At 37.6% G+C, this 26,939-nt stretch overlaps 4 protein-coding genes across 4 annotated transcripts; all 4 read right to left on the bottom strand.

The window, feature by feature from the left end:
- Positions 1–591: 591 nt before the first annotated feature.
- Positions 592–1,676, bottom strand: LOC100559607 (olfactory receptor 14C36-like). Its single transcript, XM_003224563.3, has one exon. It carries the CDS (start codon positions 1,552–1,554, stop codon positions 592–594), a length of 963 nt encoding a protein of 320 aa, XP_003224611.1. The 5' UTR covers positions 1,555–1,676.
- A 6,359-nt stretch (positions 1,677–8,035) lies between these two features.
- LOC100559805 (olfactory receptor 14A16) lies at positions 8,036–9,595 on the bottom strand. The gene is given in 1 exon segment (XM_003224564.3): positions 8,036–9,595. A coding segment is annotated over 1 exon segment (972 nt). The 5' UTR covers positions 9,590–9,595; the 3' UTR covers positions 8,036–8,617.
- A 7,343-nt stretch (positions 9,596–16,938) lies between these two features.
- Positions 16,939–19,568, bottom strand: LOC100560001 (olfactory receptor 14A16). Its single transcript, XM_003224565.4, has one exon. It carries the CDS (start codon positions 17,957–17,959, stop codon positions 16,970–16,972), a length of 990 nt encoding a protein of 329 aa, XP_003224613.1. The 5' UTR covers positions 17,960–19,568; the 3' UTR covers positions 16,939–16,969.
- A 3,640-nt stretch (positions 19,569–23,208) lies between these two features.
- LOC100560198 (olfactory receptor 14A16-like) lies at positions 23,209–25,219 on the bottom strand. The gene has a single exon (XM_003224566.4). It carries the CDS (start codon positions 24,913–24,915, stop codon positions 23,962–23,964), a length of 954 nt encoding a protein of 317 aa, XP_003224614.2. The 5' UTR covers positions 24,916–25,219; the 3' UTR covers positions 23,209–23,961.
- Between the last annotated feature and the right edge of the window lie 1,720 nt (positions 25,220–26,939).

The following is a 26,939-nucleotide window of genomic DNA, read 5'->3' as shown; positions in this document are numbered from 1 at the left end:
AAGTTGCCACGTTTCAAGTCTTTGATCCAGCCAAGAATCAAGCTTATGTTCCAGCCTTGTTGTCAAGCTTCAATGGACTATAAGACCTTGTCATCTCTCCACACTATTGCTTGGCAAAGTGTGTGTTTCGGTTAATGGATTATAACTTTGAACTCTAATATCTTATATTGGACAATATTTTCCTGGACTATATTTGGCCTTTCCTGAAAGGTCTGCTTCTGAACTATATTCTTCACTTGTTTTTATTGACTTTATATATTTCTTTAATAAAGATATTAGATAGAATCTGGTCTCTGCGCATGGTTATTGGTGCTCTGCAGCCTGGGTCCTGACAGAGATTGTGCTTCCTTAAAACCAACAGTAATTGTTCAACAATCTTAGCCTTAGATGTTGAGAATGAAAAGTCTCATTATGCTTCTGTGTCATGATGAAATCTAAGTAATGCAAATATAAATGTAATTAAATGCAAATAATATCACAAGAATCATAAGCAATGTAATTATAATGCAGTTTAAGCCACATTTACCAAAGGAAAGGATACATTCTTGGAAGAGTCCCATCCTTATTACACAATCATCAATAAAGACAAAATTATTCACTCATCTGTACTGAACAATATCTCAAGAACAATAACTTAAAGAGGGCATTTCTAATATTCTTGTTCCTTATTGCATAGATCATTGGATTCATTAAGGGTGGGACCATAGAATAGATCATAGTCAAGGCCAAATCAAAAGATGACTGGGAATCAAAAGTGGCCCTGAGGTAAGAAAAAATTCCAGTGATGGCAAATATGGAGAAAACAACGATGTGAGGAAGACAAGTTGAGAAAACCCTTTGCCTTCCCTGGGCAGAGGGGATTCTCAGCACTACAGTGAAGATATACACATAAGACACAAAAATGAAAACAGTGCAGCCTGACACAATGATAATGGCAGAATATATAACTCCAATTTCAAAAGAATATAAATCTGAGCAGGTCAGCTTAAGTAGCTGTGGGATTTCACAGAAAAACTGTTTGACAACATTAGAGCAAAACTGGAGTCCAAAAGTGCCACTAGTGTGTAAAATTGCATAACATACACTGCAGATCCACACAGCAATCACCATTCGAAAACAAGCATGTCTGTTCATCACCATCTCATATCGTAATGGATTGCAAATTGCAACATACCGATCATATGCCATGACTGTCAGAAGGAAGAAATCAGATGTTACAAAGAAAATATAGAAAAGAACTTGAGAAACACACCCAGAATAGGAAATGGATTTTATATTCATGAGGGAATTGGTCATAGATTTGGGAATAATGACTGAAACTTGACCTACATCCTGTATGGCTAAATTTATCAGAAAGAAGTACATGGGGGTATGTAGATGGTGGTCATATGCTACTGCAGCAATGATGAGGAGATTTCCTGCAGCTGCTAACAAGTAGAAGATAAGGAACACAATGAAATGTAGAATCTGGTGCTCCCGAACATCTGAGAATTCCAGGAGAAGAAATTTTAAAACAGAAGACTCATTTATTATTGGTTGATCCTTAAGAGGCATGATGGTTGCCTGTTTAAACACAGGGACGGAAGAGAGGAGAAGGAAATTTCAGAAACATGGTTAAGTTAAATATACACTAATTCTCTATGATTTTGTGGTGATTCAAACCCTGGTTTCCTTGAGTCTTAGTGCCATGTCTCAAGCCATGTTGACTCTACAGAAACAGCCTGTAGAGGAAAAATAAGCTGATTTCAGAGACCCATACACCATGTAGGCCTCTTGTGGGAGCTCAGAGCATTCTCCATTTTCTATTACAAAGCCTTTTGTGCACCCCTATGGGTACAATAGAGGCAATTTAACATTTTTCCATCATCTCTCAAGCTGCTCTAAATGCAGTTGGGTGTTCTTTTTAACATGAGGCAAATTTTGTGCTGATGCCTAAACTTAAACATTTACATCCAAGACTCATTTCAATTCCTGGCTTTCTTAAAATAATTCATTAAGAGTCCTTACATCTTTTTCTATGCTGACAATTTGGCAAGCATGAAGTAGAATTCAAACACATATGTAAAGAAGGGAACTGTACAGGAAAATGCAACATAAGTGGTGAGGATTTCCCCCACTTCAAAAGATGTGGAAATGGGACAGAAGTCATGATTTAGAAAAAGAAAGTGCAGAAAATAAAATGGGCAAGTGTTTCAATGAGGATTGACAAGTATGTTTTTAAAAATTAAACAAATAATGCAAACAGAAGGAGAAATATTCCAGAAAATATGCAACATTTTTATGGATTCCCCCCCCCCCCTTTTAAAAACATGGTGAAATCAAACAAATCTTAAGATTGGGTTGGATGAGAAATAAAGAAAACAAAATGATCTGAAAATACAGAAACCTGTAAATGCTAAACTACACATACCAACAACAATCTTTTTATTTCCTTCTTTCTCTCATTAGATAATAAGGTATATTATCTAAACCCAATGTTTTGGGAAATATAGTGAAGTGTTTTACATTTCTCTAAAGAGTTTGTTAAAAATACTGTTTTATCTGTGTTTTAAGTTAACACGAAACAATGTGTATTGATACAGAGAGAGACCCAAACTCACACAAAAAAATTTCAGAACTTGAGGAAATGTTTCCTTCCTCTCTATTCAGCAAGGTCAAACAATGACTGAGGGCCCTTCTTCCACACAGCCCTATATCCCAGAATATCAAGGCAGAAAATTCCATAATATCTGCTTTGAACTGGGATATCTGAGTCCATACTGCCATATATTCCAGTTCAAAGCAGATAATGTGGGATTTTATTCAGCTGCGTGGAAGGGCCTGAGCTAGCTTAAGCACTTTTTATTTTTCATTTTCATGTTCTGAATTGTATCAAGCAGTTCAGTTAAAACGCAGCTCTCTGTCTTTCAACAAACTAAATTCTTGAGATTCCTTAAGATTCAACAATGATAGTTGAAAGGACACCAACTGTGTAATGTTACCACCAATAAATGCTCTGGTATTCAGAGCGTTTCTCATCTTAGTTTCCTAACTTTAACCATATTTGTACTGGTATTCCCATTTAAAAGATTGGCAAAGGGGCAATGGGTTTCACCTAAAGTCTTCTCAGCTCAAAGCTGAATCCCTTTATCCATCTGATGCCTTCCTACAAAAATTACAAGGGGGGGGGGGGGGATAGAAAGAAAATACATGGAATAATGGATGAGTAACACAGAGAAACAGAAAACATCACACATGAAGTCAGTAGCATACCTTTTGGTTTGTACAGTTGTTTCACTTCTCTTCCACTGGCTTCTTCAACATCTTCAGCAGGAATTTCATATTTTGTGACTCCTACACCATGTGTGGCTGCTATTTGAAAATGCATGCAGTAACAATTACTCATTAGGGAAAAAGATTCATTAGTGTTGTTGTGCATCATGGAAATCTTGTCCTCGTAAGTCTAATTTACTGAATAGGTGATGCAACAATGAAAATCTGAATTCTAAACTTTTTGCTTTTTAATAAAGTTTATCCTTTTATCTGTAATGTGCCTATAAATTAAAGTCACCCATTCAATAACAGACCTGATGAAGTCCTACAGATTTAGGGCTGCTTCTTCCTTGATTAAATCTATTTATAATGCAGTATCATCTTTTCATACTGTCTTCTGAATTACCAAAAGTTATTATCTTTTCTAGTGAGTCATATCTAATCATTTCATGTTCAGGGGCAAGTTCTTCTCTACATATAACCCAGAGACCAAAGAGACACAATGAATTTGTTATCAAAACCCTGGGACCCAAAAGAGGACCTCAAAACTCACAAGACATAGAAAAGTCTTGACAGCCAAGTCCAAGGTGACCTTTCATCCTGAGACCTAATTTGGGCTAATCTCCACAGATGACCTTTAGACTGGACATACAAGTTTCACAAGCATACACTCACTGGGGGAACATAGGAAAACCCCATTATCCTTTCAGGCAGTAGGAATAATCCCCGAACAGTGCCTTCAGACACCTAACAATGTAGCCAAACCAAAGTTCACAGATGTTGCCCAATGTACCACTTCTGTCCTTTTCATGGGAACCCATTCAGACTGGCTAACACCTATTGCTAACTATTGTTTTACTAGCAAAGACCACTGTCCTCATCAATGATCTGGACCAAACAGTAAACAGGGTAGCAAAGTCCTTTTGTTTCAAATTGCTGTCAAAAAGCTATAAATAAAATATCTGTATGTTTGCATTGAGTTATGTCAGGTTTTGGAACATAGACTCTGCTGACATCTGCTTTGGCCCAGGTGAAAAAATATATCTGTTCTTTGCCTTCAACCCATCTTTGTCTTATGCAGTCCTTTGGAGCTTGGCACGCTAGGGTCCAGAACCTGAGGTTCTTGCCGAGCTGAAATCACTTAACAAATGGGAGGAAAAAAGGCCACGTGTCTGTCAGCCTTAGATCCCACTAACTCCACAAAATACAAAAAATGTCCATTATAATAAGGAAAGATATGTAGTGATCCTACACTGGCAAATAAAGCAGATCCAATCCAGCATCTGAGATGTAGAATTGGCCCCTTTTTGCAGCCTAATAGGAACTCCCTGAGCAGCAGCTTCAGCAGCGGGGCCTCCCCACTGCCCAACCACAACAAAAATGGTTTGGTGCTGCTGGGCAGGGCCCCCAATGCTATCCTCTCCCTTGAATACCTCAGCAAATAATTTCCTTTCATTACTGACAGTGTTTGTTTTAAGTACCTCACTCTTTTTGCAATCATATTCCCATCCCTCATATCCAAACCTGCCTGGATATACAAAAAATATTCACAAAAAAGTTATGCCCTGTCCAGTGAGTTCCAGAGATAGAAATCAGGTGGTTTTCTGTTAATTTGACTATTGGCTCCTCTCTCCTACCCAGAGCCGGTCCAACAATGAGGTGAATTAAGCGGTCGCTTGGGGCGCAAACCATACGGGGGCGCAGTCGAGACTGCTTTTTCTGTTGATTTCTTGGTGCTTAATTTGTAAAACCTTAATGTAATTTGATGTTTAATAGGCTTTTCCTTAATCCCTCCTTATTATCCAACATTTTTGCTTATCCAACACTTTTATTTTCAGAATTTTTTGGGGGGGGGGCGCCAAAATTCTGTTCGCCTACACTTGAAAAATACCTAGGGCTGGCTCTGCTCCTACCTTATATATCATAACCTTGCTTGGACTATTGATTATTATATTATTATTTATTATAATTATTATATATTATTATATTAGAAAGTGCAGAAGCCTCTTCATATGAAGGTATAGTAGAATATGAGTAAAAGTTGTAGGAAGAGTGTGCAGACCTAATCCAGCATTAGTCATTGTGGGGCTATCCAACTGCACACCACCTTATCAGTGTAGATTAGCAGGAAGAAGTATCCAAATGCAATTCTTCAGCCAGAAGCAATAAACAGCCATTTTTCTTCTGAAACTGTAGTAAGTTTGTGAGTATGATGGCTACTGCTGGATGGCTAGGTAGCTCATGTGGAAGAATTCCCTTTAATGAACCATAAATGTTGTATCAGTGTCATCTTTTATGGGTACACAGAGCTAGTAAAGGGTGAATGTGCTTCAGCCACTGCCAGGGACCATTTCAACTTCACATAATTATAACACTACTAGCTGTGCGATGCTGTGGCAAATTGCGGTGGTGTTGAAAATAAAGTGTTGCAGAATTGGCGGTAGTTAGTCTATGTGAGTTAGTAAAGTATGTGATTATGCAATATTTCTGGCTGTTAGTTGTTTTGTCTGTTGGAGGTAAGTGTGAAGGCCACAGTTTTGCAGAATGTTTTGGATGTAATGGGCTTTCAGTGTCAAACCCTGAGTGCTTCCTCCCCAGGGGAATGTTTTGTTGGGAAGGTGTTAGCTGGCCCTGATTGTTTCATGTCTGGAATTCCCCTGTTGTTAGAGTGGGTGATGGCATTCAGTTGTGTGGAAGGGAACCGAGAATCTCATGGTAGGTAAATCACACTATCTGGTTTGAGCTGGATTATCTGAGTCCAGACTGGTGTATTATCCAGTTCAATGGGCATTTTATTAAACTGCTGAAGGGAGTTTAGGCATTTCCACCCCAATATATTATGTGCTTGGTTTGAGAATAGCCCTATTACCCTTTGCTGTGAGGACCCTCCGTTATTAGTGTTTTGTTGTTGTTGTTGTTGTTGTTGTTGTTGTTGTTGTTAGCATTAGTATTTTGTGGTGACCCCAAGGACCCCCCCCCATTCCCTTCTGCATTGGTTCCATATTATTATTAGTAGCAGTATTATTGTTCTTGTTATTATTCTTTTCTGTTGTCCCCAAAGATCCCTCATTCCCCTCTGTATTGGCTCCAGATTATTATTGTTGTTGTTGTTGTTGTTGTTGTTATTATTGTCTTCTCACTCCGAAGACCTCCCCAATTCCCCTTCTCCTCTCCATTGGCCCCATATTATTATTATTATTATTGTCTCCTTACCCAAACTCCCCTCATTTCCCCTTCCCTGTCCATTGGCCCCCATTTTCACTCTGTTCAAGAACACCCCTATTATTTTCTGCCCTCGAAAGAGACCTTTCAGTTTCCCCTCCTCACCTCAGAACCCTTTGCTCCCTTCCCTCCCGTCCAAGTTTAAGATGTGCGAGAGTTTGTCAGCCTCCCCTGCACTCCTGGGCTCTTCCCACCCACCTGCCCGTCCCCCAAGGATCCTCCAAAGCGCTTTTTGGAGGTCACTTGACTCTGGCGCTGTGGTTGTTGGCGCCATTTTGCGCCTTCCGCCATTTTCTTTTATGTCATACAGCAGTTTGGCCTCTTCGCTCCCTTCCCTCCTGTCCAAGTTTAGGATGTGCCCCTTGCTATCCTGGCACCTCCCTTCCCTTCCCCCCCCCCCCCCCCGCTCCCTGAGGATGTTTGCAGCCGCAATTTGGAGGCCACCTTACCGTGTTAGTGTCGTCTGAGGATGTACTGCGAGGTCTGCTGTGGAGTCCTGTGAGGTGAGACTGGCGGTTTTGCTGCCCTTGTTATTTTCCTGGGCAGTCTTTCATGGTGGTCTTTCCTTGAAAGTCTGAAGAAATGTGCGAGGAAACGTTAAGCCCTATACAGGATGTTGCCGCTGTTTCTGCCCTCTCTGTTTCCTGGTGCTGTGTTGTGGGGATGGTGGGCCAGATGGCTGGTGCAGTGGGTAATGGCTTGTGTGTGAGCGGCAGTTGTGGAGGGGGGGTGGAGCGTTCGAGGGCCTCGCACGGAGTACAGGTTGGCGCAGGCGCACATCCTTTTTTCTCGGTTTTGGGATTTTGGGGGGCAAGTTTAAGTTATTGATGTGTCGTTTTGTTGTGCAAAACTTGGGGCAAAGATTTTGGGTTGTGTTGCCAAGTTTCATGTGTTTGGTTCGTGTAGTTTCATTGTTTTTATCTAGGTAAAAAGTCAATTTACCCTTTTATATATATAGATGATCCCACTTTGAATGCCCAGTTCCTGGAATTTTGCTTTTAGGGAGGGTCTCTTTTGAGTCAGAGTACTCAAGTCCTTTACCAAAGTACAAACCACAGAATTCCATGAGATGCTGACATGGCAATTAAAATAAAATGTTGCTGCTAAAACTGTAAAGTTCCCCAGGTTTGATTATAATATGCTGTATGTGAGAAATATTCTCTAATGAAGTGCTATTCTTTGTTCCTGCTGCCTTACAACCATTTTGATGCTGCATTGTTCCTATTCATTGCCCTACTGCAGAAGTGACGAAGGCCCCTTTCAGACAGCTGAATAAAATCCCACATTATCTGGAATAAAGGACAATGTGGGTTCAGGGCCCTTCCACACAGCCAAATAACCTAGAATATCAAGGCAGAAAATCCCACAATATCTGCTTTGAACTGGGTTATCTGAGTCCCAGTTCAAAGCAGATAATGAGGGATTTTATACAGCTGTGTGGAAGGGACCTCAGATAACCCAGTTCAAAGCAGATATTGTGGGATTTTTTGCCTTATTCTGGGTTATATGGCTGTGTGGAAGGACCCCAAGTCTTCTAAATGTCAATGAAATTTAAAACAGGATGGTGGGGATGCTGCAGATAAATCAGAGATATTTATTGCTTTCTTTACTTACTTTATTTACTCTGTTTCTATACTGCCTTTCTCCCCATAGGGATTTAAGGTGGCAAACAATAACATAACACAACCCAATAAAATTTAAGAACAAGGTAAATACAAAAAATAAAAAAAAACAATTAAATGTTTATGTCATGGATACAAAAGTTAAAAAACAGTTCAAATACAATAAAATACACTTAAAATTACATTAAAAAGCTAAACATTCCCCAAAAAATACATCCACAACACCCCTAACAACCAGCCCCTCATTATTCCCCAAATGCATTTCTTCTTCAAACAATACCCATAACTATCATTAGCCTTTAAAGAGTGTATACATTTTAGGGGCAAACTATAGGCATGTTTCTATCTATGTGTATTTGTGTATTCATTCATTTAAAATCATATATGTTCCATCTTCATTGATCTAAAGACATAATTTTCTGAAGAAGTACAAGAGAAATCAGCCCTATATCTCAGTTTGTTACAAAGAAACATCTTAATGTTTTCGAAATAAAATAAAATAGGCAAATAGAACTATCACATTACATAAGACAAATACATAACGCCTTCTTGGAAGATGACTTCAGATTTAAGAGTCTTGACAAGGCACACTTGATCTCCTTATTTCTCAGGCTGTAGATCAAAGGATTCAGCATGGGTGGGAGTACAGAATACATTATCGTAACCAGCTGTTCCAGTGAAGATGATGTGCTAGAACTGGGCCTTAGGTAAGCAAGGGAGGCAGTGAGTGTAAGCATGGAAATGACAATGAAGTGGGGAATGCAAGTTGAAAAGGCCTTTTTCCTCCCCTGAACAGAAGGAATTTTTAGAACAGCAGTGAAGATCTGCACATATGTTATAATAATAAAGATAAAACAACCAAACCAGACTGTCATACTAAACCAAACTGCACCCTTTTCAATCTGGTATAAGTCTGAACAAGCAAGCTTAAGTAACTGTGGGATTTCACAAAAGAACTGATTGACAACATTGGAACAGAAAGGCATTACAAAGGTCCCACTTGTGTGTAATATGGCATTGAGAAGAGCAGCAAACCATGCACTGGCTGCCATTTGTAAGCAGGCTCTTCTGTTCATGACCATTTCATACTGCAATGGATCACAAATAGCAACATACCAATCATATGCCATGACTGTAAGGAGAGCAACATCAGCACCTATAAAGAAGGCAAACAAGAGGATTTGTGCTACACATCCTGAGTAAGGAATGTGTCTGTCATTCATGAAGGAATTGATGATGTATATGGGGATAATGACTGAAACAGAGCCAAGGTCCTGAATGGCCAGGTTCATCAGAAAGAAGTACAAGGGGGTGTGAAGATGGTAATCCAAAACTACTGCAGTGATGATGAGAAGGTTTCCTGCCATAGTTGCAAGATATAAGATCAGTAATAAAATGTCGTATAAAACCTATATTTCCCAGGTTCCTGAGAATTCGAGGAGCAGAAATTCAGAGAAAGAAGTTTGATTATTCATTCTTCTTTCATTCATCATATCGTCTCTAGAAGTAAAAGGAAGAAAGGTCAAAATATGAATCAATCTTTGAGAAGTTTAAAATACAGTGGTAAATATTGCAACATTGTCCTCACATCATGAAGTAGAGAGACCAGACAAATGAAGGTATAAAAGGCCAGTTTTAAACCTATTTATTTATTTATTTACCTGCTGCAACCTGAAGAAAAGAAGGGGTTAAATCCACTTGCAGGGTATAGTGCCGGCTAAGTGTCAACCCTGCCCCCCCCCCCCCCCCCCCGTAGACCACCCTTGGGCCAGCACAAAACCCCAAAGTTAATCCAAATGAGAATGCTTTATTTTTTAAAAAATAGCCTCCTTACCAAGGTTGGTGGGTCTCCTTTGCTTGTTATGCCTATAAATGATGCAATTGACCCTTCAAAGGGGGAGGTGTGAATCACCCCTCAAAAGGTCCATTTAATCATTTTCAGGTACAAAGGGGAAGCAATCACACTAATGTATTGTATTTGATCTTGATTTAAAATGTAGTGTCTGCAGTGTGACTGTAAAAATAAAAAAACTTTTGAAATGAAACAAAACATATAATAAATATTTAAAAATAAAAAGCCTGAGAAATACAATTTGAACCTTTTGGGTTCTATATATCTATTAGAAAGCTTGGTTAAAGAGCTAGGTTAGACCCTTTATTATAGTTAATGATTGAGTCTTGCATATTGCATTTCATAAAGCTAATCTGATATTCTATTGTTATAACTCCATTTACCTCAATTCGCCATTCTTAATAATCATAGCTACAACTGTAAAAAACATCAATTATAAATTGTTTTGTGCTACAAATAATTACAAGAAGACAACATGGAAAATATGCTATTAATGCTCAATGAAAGAAAGAGAAAAATCATATATCTTTAAAGCTAGATTTTTATAATTTGAAAACTCACCACTTTTTTATGCAAAGTCCTTTCAGATTTTGATATATGTTCTTCTCCATTGTCTTATATGATGATGATGATGCAAGTTGTCTTCTTTTACCAATGCCTATATTGTCAGTATGAGTTTGTTGCTACATGATATTGGTGTTGTGTGTTCCTTGAGATATGGCCTCCAGAGTCTCCATAGAAGACAGTAGAAGATGTCCCAAGGGGGAAAGATGACTTTCCAATCTGAAATGTTTTTGTATAATTAGTAGATGATGTAATGTTTTTTTTAAAAGAAGAAGAAGAGGAGGAGGAGGAGGAGAAAGAAGAAGAAGAAGAAGAAGAAGAAGAAGAAGAAGAAGAAGAAGAAGAAGAAGAAGAAGAAGGTAGAGGAAATTAACAGAGGTCCCAAGGCTTTGGGTTTTAAAACATTGGAGATTGAAGTTCCTTCACTTTTTCATTTTTAGTGTCAGATCCATGCAATACCCCAGCATTACAGTCATTTCTTAATGACTTGAATTGAAGGCATGGCAGATGAGCAAAGATCATTCTTATTGTTTGGAGTGCACAAAGCACTTGGATCCAGTGCAGGTTCTCCAAAATTTACCTTTGCTGGGATGCTGAGCATCCTTTGTAAGAAAATGATAGAGTAGAAGCATAAACCCAAATCCATGTTCATTCTGTTATTTGCACAGTCTATGTATCACAAAAGTCCCTTGAGACAATCCTTCCTAGACATCCCTTCAGAACAGATTCATTTTCTAAGTGTAACTACTATATATATATATATATATATATATATATATATATATATATATACACACACACACACACATATATATACACACACAGAGAGAGAGAGAGAGAGAGCGCGCGCGCTTTGGATAGCTTTAGACCACCAAAATAATTTTTTAAAGCACAAATTAAATGTATACCATATGTACTCGAATATAAGCCGAGTTTTCAGCCCTTTTTGGGGGGCTGAAAAATCCGTCCTCGGCCTATTTTCGGGTCAAGCCGGCAGCAAAACCTGGACATGAGGCTCCGGAGCCAGCTGCCCATGGAGGAGAAGGAGGACGAGCCATGGAGGCTGCTCAGGGACCCCCAGGTGAGTCTCCTATGCCAGGAAGACCACTGTTCCTGCCAATCCTCCTCCTCCTCCAACTGGCCATGGAGGAGGAAAAGGAGGAAAAAGAGGAGAAATGGCACAGGGGGCACTGCCCACATTTCTCCTCTTCTTCCTCCTTCCAGCTGGCTATTTAGAAGGAAGAGGAAGAGGAGAAACAGCCCCCTCCAGCTGGCCATTGAGAAGGAAAACGAGGAAGAAGAGTAGAAACCGCGACAGCAACCCGTTCACCCCTTCTTCCTCCTCCCCCTTCAGCTGGCCAGCAAGGAGGAAAAGAAGGAAGAAGAGGAGAAACTGTGGCAGCAACCACTTCTCCCCTTCCTCCTCCTCCCTCTTCAGCTGGACATTGTGAAGGAAGAGAAGGAAGAAGAGGAGAAACCACGGCAGCAGCCCCTTCTTCTCTTCTTCCTCCCCCCCTTCAGCTGTCCAGCAAGGAGGAAAAGAAGGAAGAAAAGGAGAAACCGTGGTAGCAGCACTTTTGTGATGGCGGGAGTGGCGCCATCTATATGTCAAACTGTAAGTTGCAAGATTTGAATTATTGTATCATGCCTGATTTTGCCTTTGCCCTGTAAATGTAGTTGGATTGATTGGTTATTTATAGCTGTCAATCAATGTTGTTTGCACCAGTTATATTGCTTCCTCAGCTCAATTGTTTGGCTCCACCTCTTCCTGGAGTGGGTCAGTGTTTCCTTTTTCATTCCACCATCAAGCTTTCTATCAGATGGACACGAGAGAGAGACTTGGCTCTAAAAGCCCTTGATTAAGTTACCTCTCAGCACCAATTCTGAGGTTCTTACGCTTGAGACTTATGCTTCATGTTCAGGGCCAACCTGGACGATGTTGAGGAGTCTCAAGCACCTTCAGATCAGTTCTTTGGCACCAAAGGAAGACTGTGTCTTCAAACATAGGCCATTTGCACTGAGGCTGAGGATTGCTCTGGCATTCACAGCCATTGAGAAAGAGGGACCTGAAAAGGCTTCTCAGCTGCATAGCTCCTTGGACTTAAGACAACCAAAGACTGTAATGTATATTTGCCTTTACCCCTTTGAAACTTCCAGCTTATTGCCTTAAAGGGATAACCTTTTGTGAACAATAAAACCAGTTTTGAGTTATCTACAGTGTTTTGGTCCTTGGGAGTTCCAGTTTCCCTAAAGAAGGGCAAGAAGCAATCCCCTGGGGAAAGATGTCACGTCCATGCCTCTTTCGCTAAGAGTTATAACCCCAGGTGTGACGGCACACCTTTCTTCTCTTTTTCCTCCTCCCCCTGAAGCTGGCCACTGCGAAGGAAGAGAAGGAAGAAGAGGAGAAATTGCCCTTCTTCCTCCTCCCCCTTCAGCTGGCCCAAGGAGGAAGAGAAGGACAAAGGAGAAACCGCAGCAGCAGCCCCTTCTTCTCTTCTTCCTCCTTATTGGATTATTATTGTTTTTGTTGTTATTACATTTATTATTATAATTGCATTTATTATTATTGCATTTATTATTTTTCTCCATTATTACAATTGCATTCATTATTTTACTCATTATTACATTTATTATTTTACAGTTATTACATTTAGTTTTCTCTATTATTATTACATTTATTATTTTACTCTATTGTTGTTATTATTACATTTATTATTTTTCTCTATTATTGTTATACAGTAGAGTCTCACTTATCCAAGCCTCGCTTATCCAAGCCTCTGGATTATCCAAGCCATTTTTGTAGTCAATGTTTTCAATATATCGTGATATTTTGGTGCTAAATTCGTAAATACGGTAATTACAACATAGCATTATTGCGTATTGAACTACTTTTTCTGTCAAATTTGTTATATAACATGATGTTTTGGTGCTTAATTTGTAAAATCATAACCTAATTTGATGTTTAATAGGCTTTTCTTTAATCCCTCCTTATTATCCAAGCTTCTGCCGGCCCATTTAACTTGGATAAGTGAGACTCTACTGTATTTCTATTCATTATTTCACTCATTATTATTATATTCATTATATTACACTATTATTATTGTTGCATATCTTTATTATTATTACTCTTTATTATTATTAATATATTTGTTATTTTTCTCTATTATTATTTTACTCATTATTTTACTCTATTTATTTTACTCTATTTATTATTATTATTACATTTATTATTTTAATATATTTATTATTATATTTATTATTTTCTCTATTATTATTACATTTATTATTTTACTCTATTGTTGTTATTATTACATTTATAATTTTCTCTATTATTGTTATAATTGTATTCATTATTTTACTCATTATTATTACATGTATTATTTTTCTCTATTATTATTGCATATAGTATTTTACTATTTATTATTAATATATTTATTATTTTACTCTATTATTATTGCATTTATTATTTAAAGCTATTAATTATTATTATTACATTTATTATTTTACTCTCTTATTACATTTATTTTTCTCTATGTATTATTATTACATTTATTATTTTACTTTATCATTAATGTTACTCTTACATTTATTATTTTACCCTATTTATTATTATTGGAAAGGATACATAAGCAAATTTACTGGTACAGTCGAGTCTCACTTATCCAACGTTCTGGATTATCCAACGCATTTTTGTAGTCAATGTTTTCAATATATCGTGATATTTTGGTGCTAAATTTGTAAATACAGTAATTACTATATAGCATTACTGCATATTGAACTGCTTTTTCTGTCAAATTTGTTGTATAACATGATGTTTTGGTGCTTAATTTGTAAAATCATAACCTATTTTGATGTTTAATAGGCTTTTCCTTAATGCCTCCTTATTATCCAACATATTCGCTTATCCAACATTCTGTCGGCCCGTTTATGTTGGATAAGTGAGACACTACTGTGCATTGAAGAACGTTAGAATAATGATTTAATCAGATGTGGATAGTCTTATTTTAAAATTACAGTTTTATGTAAATATTGAAAAACATTTAACCTACTGATGCCTCACTTAATATAATTTTACTGGTATCTATTTTTATTTTTATTATTGAAATTTACCAATAGCTGCTTCATTTCCCACCCTCGGCTTATACTCGAGTTAATACGTTTTCCCAGTTTTTGTGGTAAAATTAGGTGCCTCGGCTTATACTCGAGTATATACGGTATATGGGTTGAAAAATGAGGGCAATGATTTTACATCAATTTCTCTTCAGATAGTACAAAACTTTCACCTTTCTTTTTTATATTATTGTATCAACTCAAAAGTTGATACTAATATAATGTTTACAATTTTGTATATGGGGAAAAGCTACATTAATGTCTTTGGTAGTGTACTTATTATTATAATATTCACACAGGCAATTAGACAAGTGATTTTTTTTCTGATTTCTCCCTGCACAAATGGCTCAGATGTTCTGAGCTCCATCTACACTGCTGCATAAAATCCAGAATATCTGCTTTGAACTGGATTATATGGCAGTGTAGACTCATATAATCCAGCTCAAAGCAGCTAATATGGATTATCTGCTTTGATAATCTGGATTATGTGGTAGTGTAGAAGCAGCCTAGATTGAAGCTATTAAATCAATTTATCCATCTCCCCCAAAGCAGCTGGAGAAAAGGAGGTTTTAAAATTTGACCAAAGAGGACTGATCCTCAAAAAGATATTTTGAACTGTTTTCAACATTTCAGATGTGTCATGTAAAATGCTTTCAGATAGCAAAGTTATGAGTATACATTTAATGTTATTTCATTAGAATGATAGTAAAAATTTGCTGACTGTTGTAAGCTGCCCTGAGTCCCTCCGGGTGAGAAGGGCAGGGTAAAAATGATATAAATAAATAAATAAATAGTAACCAATATAAGTCAAAATTAAAGTAAGATGTTTATAGAATATGCTGAGCTTCCTAGACTGCATCTACATGGGCCAAATAAAATAAAATCATCTCCAACTCACTGCAGACAGTCCACAGGGCATACAATCAAGTCTGTAGCAGGAGTACTGCTTCCAGCCATTAATCTGGCACATTTATTTATCTATTTATTTATTTACTGTGTTTCTATCCTGCCCTATCTTGCCCCAAGGGACTCAGATTGGCTTACAGCTTGACACAATTCGATGTCACGTCAAAATGCAAACATAACAGATTATAAATATATTAAACAGTAAATCAATAAACATAAAACAATAACATATAAATACAATTAAAATAGGATTTAAAACAGCAGTTAAAACAACCACATATTCTCTAATCGCATGAAGAACTGCAGAGCTTCCAGGAAACTCCTGGGAGACTCTCAATATTTTTGACATGTGGACAGCTGGATCAGGCTTGATCCCATGGAATCCGTGTCCAGAAGTCACAAAGTGTCAATGATCCAGTGCTATTTTGTCAACTAGGAGTAATTTCCTAGCAGAACCTTGCTGGCAATATGATTGCATGATTGTGACCTTGGTAGAAGTGAGATCACCAGCAAGGAGTTGCCAAGGAGCTGCTTCTGAACATCAACACAGCAGTAATGGCCATGGTACACAAGAGGACAGAGCATTGGTTTGATGCACTAACTGTCCAGCTGATCATCCAAACAGCAAAATGACTTTGGGGTCCTCCTGTGGTGTCTTCAGAGCAACTAAAGCAGACTACTACAAGGAACTGCATCTGGTGTAGATGCAGCCTTAGACACCTACTTTTAAAAAACAGAGAGGCTATAGATGGAACTTGATCTACATATGCAACGTACATCATATTGTCGGTAGTGAATGGAGAGGCAGAGAGGATACTTGTGGTGCATAAAAATGTTGTGCATATGACATTCAAATTATTTCTGATAAAGTAATCTCCACTCTTGATTCACTGACATTGCAGACAGAAACATATCAATCAAATGCGATAATTGTGAAGAGAATGAAATCAGATCCTACAAACAACAAAAAAGAGCACTTTGGCCCTTTGCAGAGGAGGAAATGTGTCTAGTTTTCATGGAAGAGTTCGTCATAGATTTGAATAATTAAGGAAGACACTGACAAAACCACTCCGATTAATCTTTGCCTAAGAAAACATTATGAATCATGGCATCACCATGAACCAACAGGTAAAAATAGGCACACATACACACAGTACAAAGTGTTCCTCCATTTTAATCCCTACCGTGTATCACAATATCATCCAGATCGTGGTATTAATGCTTGATACAGTTCCCAGTGGGTGGAATAACCCTTTCTTTAAATATTATCATGTTATTTTACCCATATTTTAAACACTAGATTTATTGTGGTCACTGGAATAAATAAATAAGAATGAATATGTATAAATCTTCTGTCCTCACTGATCTAAAGAGAACATTGTCTGAAGTGGTGGGAAGGGAATCGGCCTGACCACAGTTTATGCCCAAGCAACTCCTTTGCTTATTCCAAAATGAACAAGAAAACTACATGACATACACTTATGGAAGAATAACAGAGAAAGCCTTGTTGGAATGACCTCATAGTTAAAATTCTTGAAAGGGCAAGCTTGATTTCCTGGTTTCTCAAGCTATAGATCAAAGGATTCAACATGGGCGGGAGAACAGAATACATTATAGTTAATAGTAGTTCCATAGGGGAAGATGTGCCTGAAGTGGGCCTTAGGTGAGCAAGGCTTACAGTCAATGAAAATATGGAGACAACAATGAGATGAGGTATACAAGTAGAAAAGGCCTTTTTCCTCCTCTGAACAGAAGGAATTTTTAGAACAACAGTGAAAATTTGCACATAGGTTACAATTATGAAGATAAAACAGCCAGACCAGAGCATCAAACCAAACCAAACAGCTCCCATTTCAATCTGGTATGAGTCAGAGCAGGCAAGTTTAAGTAACTGTGGGATTTCACAGAAAAACTGATTGACAACATTAGAGCAGAAAGGGGTTACAAAGGTTCCAGCAGTGTGTACTACAGCATTGAGAAAACCAGCAAGCCATGCACTAACCGCCATCTGCATACAGGTTTTTCTGTTCATTAGTGTTTCATATTGTAATGGATTGCAAATAGCAACATATCGATCATATGCCATGACTATAAGGAGGGCAACATCACATCCTGCAAAGAAGGCAAACAAGAACACTTGAGCCACACATCCTGAGTAAGAAATGTGTCTGTCATCTATGAAGGAACTGATGATATATTTGGGGATAGTCACTGAAACAGAGCCAAGGTCCTGAATTGCCAAGTTCATCAGAAAGAAATACAAAGGGCTATGGAGATGATGATCTAGAGCTACTGCAAGTATTATGAGAAAATTCCCTGCCACAGTTGTAAGGTAAAAAACCAGAAATAGGATGAAGTGTAGAATCCATATTTCCCAGATTGGTGAGAATTCGAGCAGCAAAAATTCAGAGATAGAGGAATGATTATCCATTTCCGTTCATTAACAATGTAATCTGCAATGGAAAAAAAAGCAGGGAAGAGTGAAAATGTGACTCATTATATCCCCCTTGGAGAGGTTTGAAATATACCTCTCCATTTGCTTTTTACAAATGCTATATTAAAACAGGAATTGAACTTTCAAAACTAATAATCACATTATATGATAATTTTGCTATTGTTCCCTAGGAGCTCCATCATACTCACAGTAATATATCATCAAATTTCATGTTTGGTTTATAGATTAATTGATATATCAGTGATATTAATGACCAATTGTGCTTAATGACAGATGCTTTATTTTAGCACTAATAAGTTCAGTGTGCATTAGGTCAATTTTTAGAACTAAGGTTCAGTAAAACATTCATTCAAGCTGTAGAAACCAGTGTACAATCTTCTTTAAAAAGGTTTGAATCCAACTGAGAAACAGAATCATTAACTGTGTGTTTTTGCTGTTCTACTTACATCAATCTAAGGGTTCTGCTATATGCTCCAGCTAGCTTGTAATAATTCCCCATTGAGACATATAAATGTGCTTTGTTCTTTCAAACACAACTCAAGGAATCTTTGCATTTATCAATGAGGAACAATTTTAGTCTTCTCATTATGTTTTCTTTCTATATCTGTATTACATATATGAACCAAACAACTAGAATGCCCATCAATGTAGCAATTAATTCAGGATTTTTAATTATTCGTTCCAAATTTATGTTAACGTAATCACAGTTTGAATCAAAGGGTCTCAAGTGGCTATATAAACTTTAGTATCCTCTTAATGTTCAATCTCTCTCTCTCTCATACATACACACACATACACACAAATGCACTGTATCCTTTGTTTCATAATGGTTGTTCAGTGTACTTTCTTAATTTGGATCTTAGTATCCTGATGATGAACAGTAATTTGCTCACATACACACATCTGTCCCCAAGAAAAGCCCTGTAACCTCAGTTCTGCAAATCTCAAGTTGCTCTAATACTGAGAAAGAAACCTAATACACTAAATCTAAAGTTGCATCTAATATTGTAGATGTCCTGCAGTTTGACACCATTTTAATTGCCACCCCAGGAAATCATGGCTGTTGTAATTTTACAAGGTATTTAGCCTTCTCTGCCAAGTATTGCTGCTCCTCTCCAAAAACACGAATCCCAAGATTTCATAAAATTCATCCATGGATGTTAAAGTTGGGACTAAACTGCAGGAGTCCAACATTGCAGAGCCAGCCAAGTGGTCTAACTTCAGGTTCTTTGCATCATATATTATGAACTTTTGAATGAATCTTGAAGACTAAAATGACTTTCTCGAATTCTTGAGGTTTTAAATCATTGTTTTCATCAGTCTTTCTCAGGGACAACATAGTCATAGATACAGTTGTAAAAGACATTGGTAATAACAAATTTTAAACTCCAAGTAATTACAAGAAAAACATGCAAAAGTATATTACCAACATTCAAAGAAGGAATGAAAATTTTGTATTTGAAGTGAAGTATATATTAGTTGAAAACTCACAGCTTTGCTCGTGCAAAGAACTTTCAGAATCTGATGCATGAACTCCTCCATGCCTAAGATGAGGCTGACATTTTATGCAAGTTGCCTTCTCTTCCCACTCCCTACGTTGTCAGTATGCATTTTCAATTCAACACAGACATGGTGTGTTCCTTGAGACCTGGCCTCCAGAGTCCAAGCAGAAAGTAGAAGAAGTTGTTTCCAAAGGGAAAGGGTGATTTTCCCCCCTAGTCTGCAGTCTTTTCATATAATAATTAGTAATTGATATAATGAAAAAGAATTGATTTAAAATTATGATTTAAAATTTTTCACATAAAATTCACACAATAATTCACTGTTTGAGTCATTTCTTAATGTCTTGAACTGGAGGCAGGAGAGATGATCAAATGTAATTGTTATTGAGAACTGGAAGTCCCCAAAGTACTTGAATGTGATGTTTCCTCCAAAGCTTTCCTGTTTTGGGCATCAAAATAGTCATTGCAAATTAAGACTACAATCATCATAAAAGAAAGGTGGAGCAGAAGCATCAACTTGGATCCATGATTATTGTGCTATGTATACACTCCATGAATCAGAAAAGATTGGGAAATTCTGAAACCTCATAGGGATATGTTGACTCCCATGACCCTTTGAAAAAATATCTTCCTTGGGGTCAATTCTGTTTTTCTAGCTGTTCAATATATCTTTTTCCCTGTCAAGGACATTCAAATCTGACTAGGTAATTGGAAAATCAAACACCTAGCTGTAATCAAGAGTACTTCTTCTGTTCGATAAAGTGATGTGAATATCTTTAAATGGTACCAAGCCAGTTTTCAAAATCACATATTAAATTTATAAATTGACAAAGGGTGCTTCCAGAGAGCACTAAAACCCACTTTTGCATGAGTTTGAGTCCCAACTGCACCTCAAAAACCCAGGCTTTTCTGGGGGAGGGGGAGTGTCAAAATACCATCCCGATTGTTATCGGGATGGCATGCAGTCACCCTGAAGCCCCCCAAATTAACCCCTACAAATAAAGTTGAACTTACCTGGCTACCATTATATTCCTTCTCGCACCCTCCTGGTGTGAAAAAATGACATGCCAGGAGACCGGGGGAGGGGGAGGAAGAATGTAATGGTAGCCAGGTAAGTTTAACTTTATTGGTAGGGGTTATTTGGGGGCTCGAGGGGAGAGATTGGGCACCATTCTGGACCTTGAGTTTCCTTGAGCCCAAAAGGTTTGGGATGGCAAATGGGGACTCACCCTGAGTAGTTCTAGGACTACCCGGAAGTAAATCCCCATAGGCTCAATACTAGACTTGTGCATTTTGGCTGAACCTCAATCCATTTCTGTTGGCCAAATTTTGGGAGACCCGCACATCCGTTTTTGTACGCCTCCCGAAAACAGTTCCCAAATAGCCATTTCCAGTCCACAGCTGAACGATCTGGGAAGATCTGACCCATTGGTGGGAATGGGATACTTATGAGGCTCTCTCCTTTCTATTCCTGGGACCCTTTCCTCTCTTTCTTTCAAAAGGAGTCTGGGGTTAAGGAAGCATCCTTCCTGGAACCCTTTCGTTAGACACAGCTTATGTACAACATGTCACAGCATTCTTTTGTTCTGATTGGCCCAACAGGCTGAGCTCACAGGGAAACCCCAGCACGGCAGCCTCTCCACACTGCATGGTGCTGAATAAGGGAAGAAGAGTTGTGATCTGCTGCCATGTAATCCCATAATGGACAAAAAAAGTGACAACTGAGCCAAACAAACCAGATTGGCCGATGGAAACTGACCACTCCAAATCCATGCACAATCCTATTCAATACCCGATTTAACCTGGGCCTTTCAGGAAGGCCTGGATCCGATGCGGTATTTAATTAATGCAAAATAACCTAGGCTATTCCAAGTTAATTCATTTTTACCAAAGATGTTTTACCCTCAGTAAAATCCTAGACAAGTCCCGTGTTTTGGGCCTGTCTGGATGGGCCCAAAGATAAAATTTGGGTAGGTGGAGAAGGGAGAAAAAAATGAAATAAACATTGATTAGGAATGGACTAGAAATAAAATACACAGCATAATCAGTGGTTGTAAGTAACAAGACACTCCATCAGTAATACATCTGCTTATTTGGCTTATCTTGGAGTGGTTCACCCATAAACAAATCTTCCCCCACCCCTCTTAATCTCTACCTCTCCCCCACTCTCTTTCTATTCACTTCCATTTAGTTTTCCACACAGCCTGTGTTTTAGAGATGCAAATGTTTTAACAGGGCTGGCTGGAACCGTCAGGAATTGGGAATGAAAGATTTAGGGTTTGCCCACATAATCAAGGACACCGGAAAATGTATAGTTAACCATTTAAACATTTTTTTTCGTATCATTCTCTGGACTACCCTTAACCTTTATTCACATTTTGCTGTAAAAAGTTCACATGTCATACAAAATGCATTTTATTTATTTATTTATTACAACATTTATATCCCGCCCTTCTCACCCAACAGGGGACTCAGGGCGGCTTACAATAAAACACACATATAAAACCTGTACAATATACTATAAATCAGTTAAAAATTAACTTACATAAAACATTCATAAAACGCATTATATAGCAAAATAATTAGTGTACATAGCCTTATAGTAGATGGTCAAAAGAATTAAGCAAAACAAATGTTTCAGCAAGACGCTTGCAGAGAATAGTTGGCTTGTTGCATATATGCTCTTGAATCCCTAGCCTCTTCTTTCTAAGCTCATGTGCTATGTCTGATCTTTGCAGAACATTTTTTTATTATTAATCGAGAGCTAGAAAAGGTTCAGTGATCCTGCAAAGCATTAATTTTCTTCCTGCATATGCCCAGAAGCATTCAAAATATTTCAATAAATAAATCTCTATTTCTTTATTTGTTGATTGATATTTGTAGATAGTCATGAATAGCTGTTTATCTGTGTTCGTTATCTGCAATACAAATACCGGCTGGAACTCTGTTTGTGATCTATGTCTTCATAAGGCATTAGAATTGGAAAATTCTGTCATGTGCATATCTAGTAAGGAGCTGATATTATGTCACCATATAGGGGAGCAACCAAAGTAACCAATACATTCCAGGGTGCATGTACAACAAGACCAATGAATATTGATCTAAATATGCAGTGTGGTCATTGTGAATCAGGACACCAGCTCCACTACTTGGAACTTTGCGGGTGACTTAATGTCGTCAATAATAAACCTGTGCCTGTGGAAATTAGAATTGGGCAATTCTGTGAAATTTGCATCTTGTAAGGGATTGCTGTTACATAAGTAATGTTGTTCATGAAGTAACTGGCACATACTGAAACAGATACATAATCGAACTGATGCACAATGAGATCAATGAGCATTTGGAGTCACACTTAAACAGGACACCAGCTCAGAAGTTTCAGTGCTTATCAACACACTCTGCTCCACATTGGAAAAGACTAGCTGCTCTCCTGTATCACCTCTTCACAATTCATTAGCAAGGTTTCTTAGTACTTCTTATATGTACTAAGTGTAAATAGTGTTATGTAATGTAAGCAGTGATAGATTATTATAAACACAATTTTTCTATCCTTTATTATCTTTTTAAAAAGGAAAAAGAGGGTTATGAAGGGTAAGTTAATAAAATACAACTTGGCAAATAAAGGAGGGTTGGAAATCGAGATGCAGATCATTAACAAAACCTGATACAACAGTTTATAAGTTGACTTAAAACTGTTAATAGGATATTATGTGTTAGATTTTTGATTTTCTGAAGTAGCAAATGTAACAACATTTATATTTCATTGGGAAATAATCCAGGTTGGTGCAACACAACTTTAGAACAGCAGAGAAAATAATTTTGAAGACTGTAATAACAAAGTTTAGCTCCAGTCAGAGATGGGCAAAAATAAAGGATAAAGGATAAACTAAAAATGCTGAGGTACAGAAAGAGAGGTAAAGCTATGTTGTTTCATACAGTTTGGTAATATATGGCACCAGTTCCTATCTGATCTTGGAAACTAATCAAAGTTAATCCTGGATGGGAGACTGCCAATTAATATCAGGTGTTGCAGGCTATATTTCAGAGGACATATTTGGCAAAACCACCTCTGAATATTTCTTGTCTAAGAAACATCTATAATTTTCACGGGGTTGCCTTACATGGCTGGGGAAAGGATTCCTGTCTGTTAACCGCTTGCTTACATTATAACACAACCCAATTTGTGGTTTGGCTAAGGTCGTAGTAAATAGGAAAAATCTTTCTTAAACATAGTTACATTATTTCAATTAATGTTTGTATCACTGGAATCTATCTTTAGCAACTGAAAGACAGAATAATTATTATTTTGAAAAATAAATAATTTTTATGAATAAGTATTAATGTTCTGTCCTCACTGATTTGAAGAGAACAGTGACTAAAATGCTAGAAAACAAATCAGCTTTACCTGTGCTCATTCCCAAGCAATCCCTTTGCTTGCAGCAAAAACAACAGGCAAAAATTCACATAGGATACACTTTAAGGAGTACAGAAAAAGAAAGCATTGTTGGAAGATGATCTCAATGTCAAAAGTCTTGAAAGGGCGAGCTTGATCTCCTTGTTTCTCAGGCTGTAGATCAAAGGATTCAGCATGGGTGGGAATACAGAATACATTATGGTAACCAGAAACTCCAGTGAAGAAGACGTACTAGAACTGGGCCTTAGGTAAGCAAGGCATACAGTCAATGAAAACATGGAGACAACAATGAGATGGGGTATACAAGTAGTAAGGGCCTTTTTCCTCCCTAGAGACGAGGGAATTTTCAAAACAGCTGTGAAGATTTGTACATAAGTTACAATAATAAAGATAAAACAGCCAAACCAAATCATTATACTAAACAAAATAGCTCCCATTTCAATTGGATAAGAGTCAGTGCAGGCAAGCCTAAGTAATTGTGGTATTTCGCAAAAGAATTGATTGACAATATTAGAGCAGAAAGGAGTTGCAAATGTTCCACACGTGTGTAATACAGCATTAAGAAATGTAGCCAACCAGGCAATGACTGCCATTTGTATGCAGGCTCTTCTGTTCATTATTCTTTCATATCGCAATGGATTGCAAATAGCAATGAACCGATCATATGCCATGACTGTAAGTAAGGCAACATCAGATGCTGTAAAGAAGACAAAGAAAAGGACTTGAGCCACACATCCTGAGTAAGAAATACGTCTGTCATTCATAATAGAACCGATGACGTATTTAGGGACAGTGACTGAAACAGAGCCTAGGTCCTGAATGGCAAGGTTCAGCAGAAAGAAGTACAAGGGGCTATGGAGACGATGGTCCAAAACTACAGCAACAATTATGAGAGTATTCCCTGCTACAGTTGTAAAATATAAGATAAGAAACAGCATGAAGTGTAGAATCTGAAGTTCCCAGGTTGCTGAGAATTCAAGGAGCAGAAATTCAGAGACAGAAGATTGATTATCCATTTTTCACTCATTAATTATACTATCTGGTGGAGAAAAAGGAAAGAAAATTTTAAAATATAACTCACTGAATTCTACTTTTAGATGTGTGAAATACAAGTCAGAAATGCTCTATCAAATACAGGAATTGAACTTTCACAACAAATATTATGATGTGATAACTTTGCTCTTGTTCTGGAAAGGCTGCTTCATAGGATTTGGGAAATAAGTTTTAGGGTTGGCATACAGAGTCCAGGTTGCCAGGAAATACCGTGTTTCCCCAAAAATAAGTCAGTGTCTTATATTAAAGACAGATCTGGCCTGCTTTGCCGAAACCTGGTTGGATTAGTTGGGGGGGGGGAGCTAATCTCACCCAGTTGTGTCCACCAGACTACGGAGTGCATCAGTAGGCCAGACTCAGGGGGCAGGGAGGCAGGGTTGTGGTAGTCTATCAGGAATCCATTCTTCTGACCAGATGCCACGTTCCTCAATTTCTGTAAATGTCTCAAACAGCTATTGGGTGCCATTCAGAAGCCTTTTACTGTTGCCAAATTTTTCCTGTTGCAGGACCCCATTTGGGGCCCGGACTCAAAATTTAAAAAGCATTGAGTGCCAATCACAATATCCCAAAAAGTTCATATCTGGGGTTTTTTCTATTATTATTTTTTGTTAATATCAGTAAATCCAGAGATTGAAATTACCAACTAGTTTACTTAAGGACTTTAAGAAAAATATTTTAACAAGCCTTTTACAGAAAGATAAATTTATCAAACAGGTAGAAGAAAAGTTAAATGAAAGAAAGATACATTCTTACCAAAGTGTAATACCAAATGATTATGTCAGAGTGGAAATTCACTTGTGCCAATAGTGGTTCTTCATTTGAACCAGTCAGTCTTTCATATTGCTGTAAAAGCTGAGGAATGGCTCTCTCTTCTGATATTCTTTTGTGTGACATCAATTCTGTAGAACTGTGTAACAACAGAACATTTAAATTACAACCAATATTTATCTGCCAGTAATTGCAAGAAGAAAATCATGGAAAATATACAGTCTATATTCACAGAAAAACAAGGATAGAGATCATTTCAGTTAAAGAGATATTAATAAATTACTCACTGCTTTTCCAATAAGAGTTCTTTCAAATGCTGATCCACATTCTTCTCTATTTGACTTAGTTAACAATGGCATTTTATAGACATTTCCTTTCCACACCTTCACAATAAGAAAAATCTGCTTCCACTGACAATACAAATTTGGCTCCATGGGGTATTGACCTATATGTTCTTTGAGACTTGGACTCAAAACAACAATGGAAGGTAGCAGGTGGTGTCCCAGGGGAACATTGTACTCTGGAAGCATCTAATACAATTATCATGACATCTAATTAGTAGTTGACATAAGTGTGAAAAAGGTATATGAAAGTAAGAGAGCACCAAAAGTTTTATGATGTAGATTTATGCTTCTTTAATATTCCATTTGTGAGAGGTTATAATATTTTACATAAGATTTAATCAATAATGCACTGTTGTTATCATATACGAGGGTTATCCAGAAAGTAGATTATGTTTTGGAATTAAAAATGAACAAAGTATAGGATAAAACATTTAGCATATGCAGTTGAAAACCACACCCAAATACCACTTCTCAACATAGTCGCCATTCAAATCTAGGCACTTATCATAGCGATGAATGAGCCTGGCAACTCCTTCCCCACAAAACTCTGCCGCTTGCATCCTCAACGCAGCGTTTTGGCGATGATGCACAGCTGTGGGAAGGGGTGACTGGCTGGCAATTTATCTAAAATACTAATTTAGGTGTTTTATTTTGTCTCTTTCTGGAATAAAAATTATTTTTTAGAAAACCCTTCCCTTGCAGCAGGTTGGTGGAAATTCAACACCTAGGACCTTATGAATACAGAGTGATTTCTTTACATAATGTGATAATAATTGCTACATAAATGTGTCAAATGTATGGACAGCGTTAAAGACTGAAATCTCAAAATGGAGAAGGTTAGCAAGAAGCTGGAGTCATTTTGGAATGCCAGTCCC

Source organism: Anolis carolinensis, chromosome 6 (assembly GCF_035594765.1).
Source record: "Anolis carolinensis isolate JA03-04 chromosome 6, rAnoCar3.1.pri, whole genome shotgun sequence".
Taxonomy (NCBI): Eukaryota; Metazoa; Chordata; class Lepidosauria; order Squamata; family Dactyloidae; genus Anolis; species Anolis carolinensis.
The sequence above is the reverse complement of the archived record's forward strand: the minus strand, read 5'-3'. Positions and strand labels throughout refer to the sequence as shown.

Bases quoted from the DNA above. Each gene is read 5' to 3' on its own strand.
- LOC100559607 (XM_003224563.3), bottom strand. From the start codon at position 1,554: ATGCCTCTTAAGGATCAACCAATAATAAATGAGTCTTCTGTTTTAAAA.
- LOC100560001 (XM_003224565.4), bottom strand. From the start codon at position 17,959: ATGGATAATCATTCCTCTATCTCTGAATTTTTGCTGCTCGAATTCTCA.
- LOC100560198 (XM_003224566.4), bottom strand. From the start codon at position 24,915: ATGGATAATCAATCTTCTGTCTCTGAATTTCTGCTCCTTGAATTCTCA.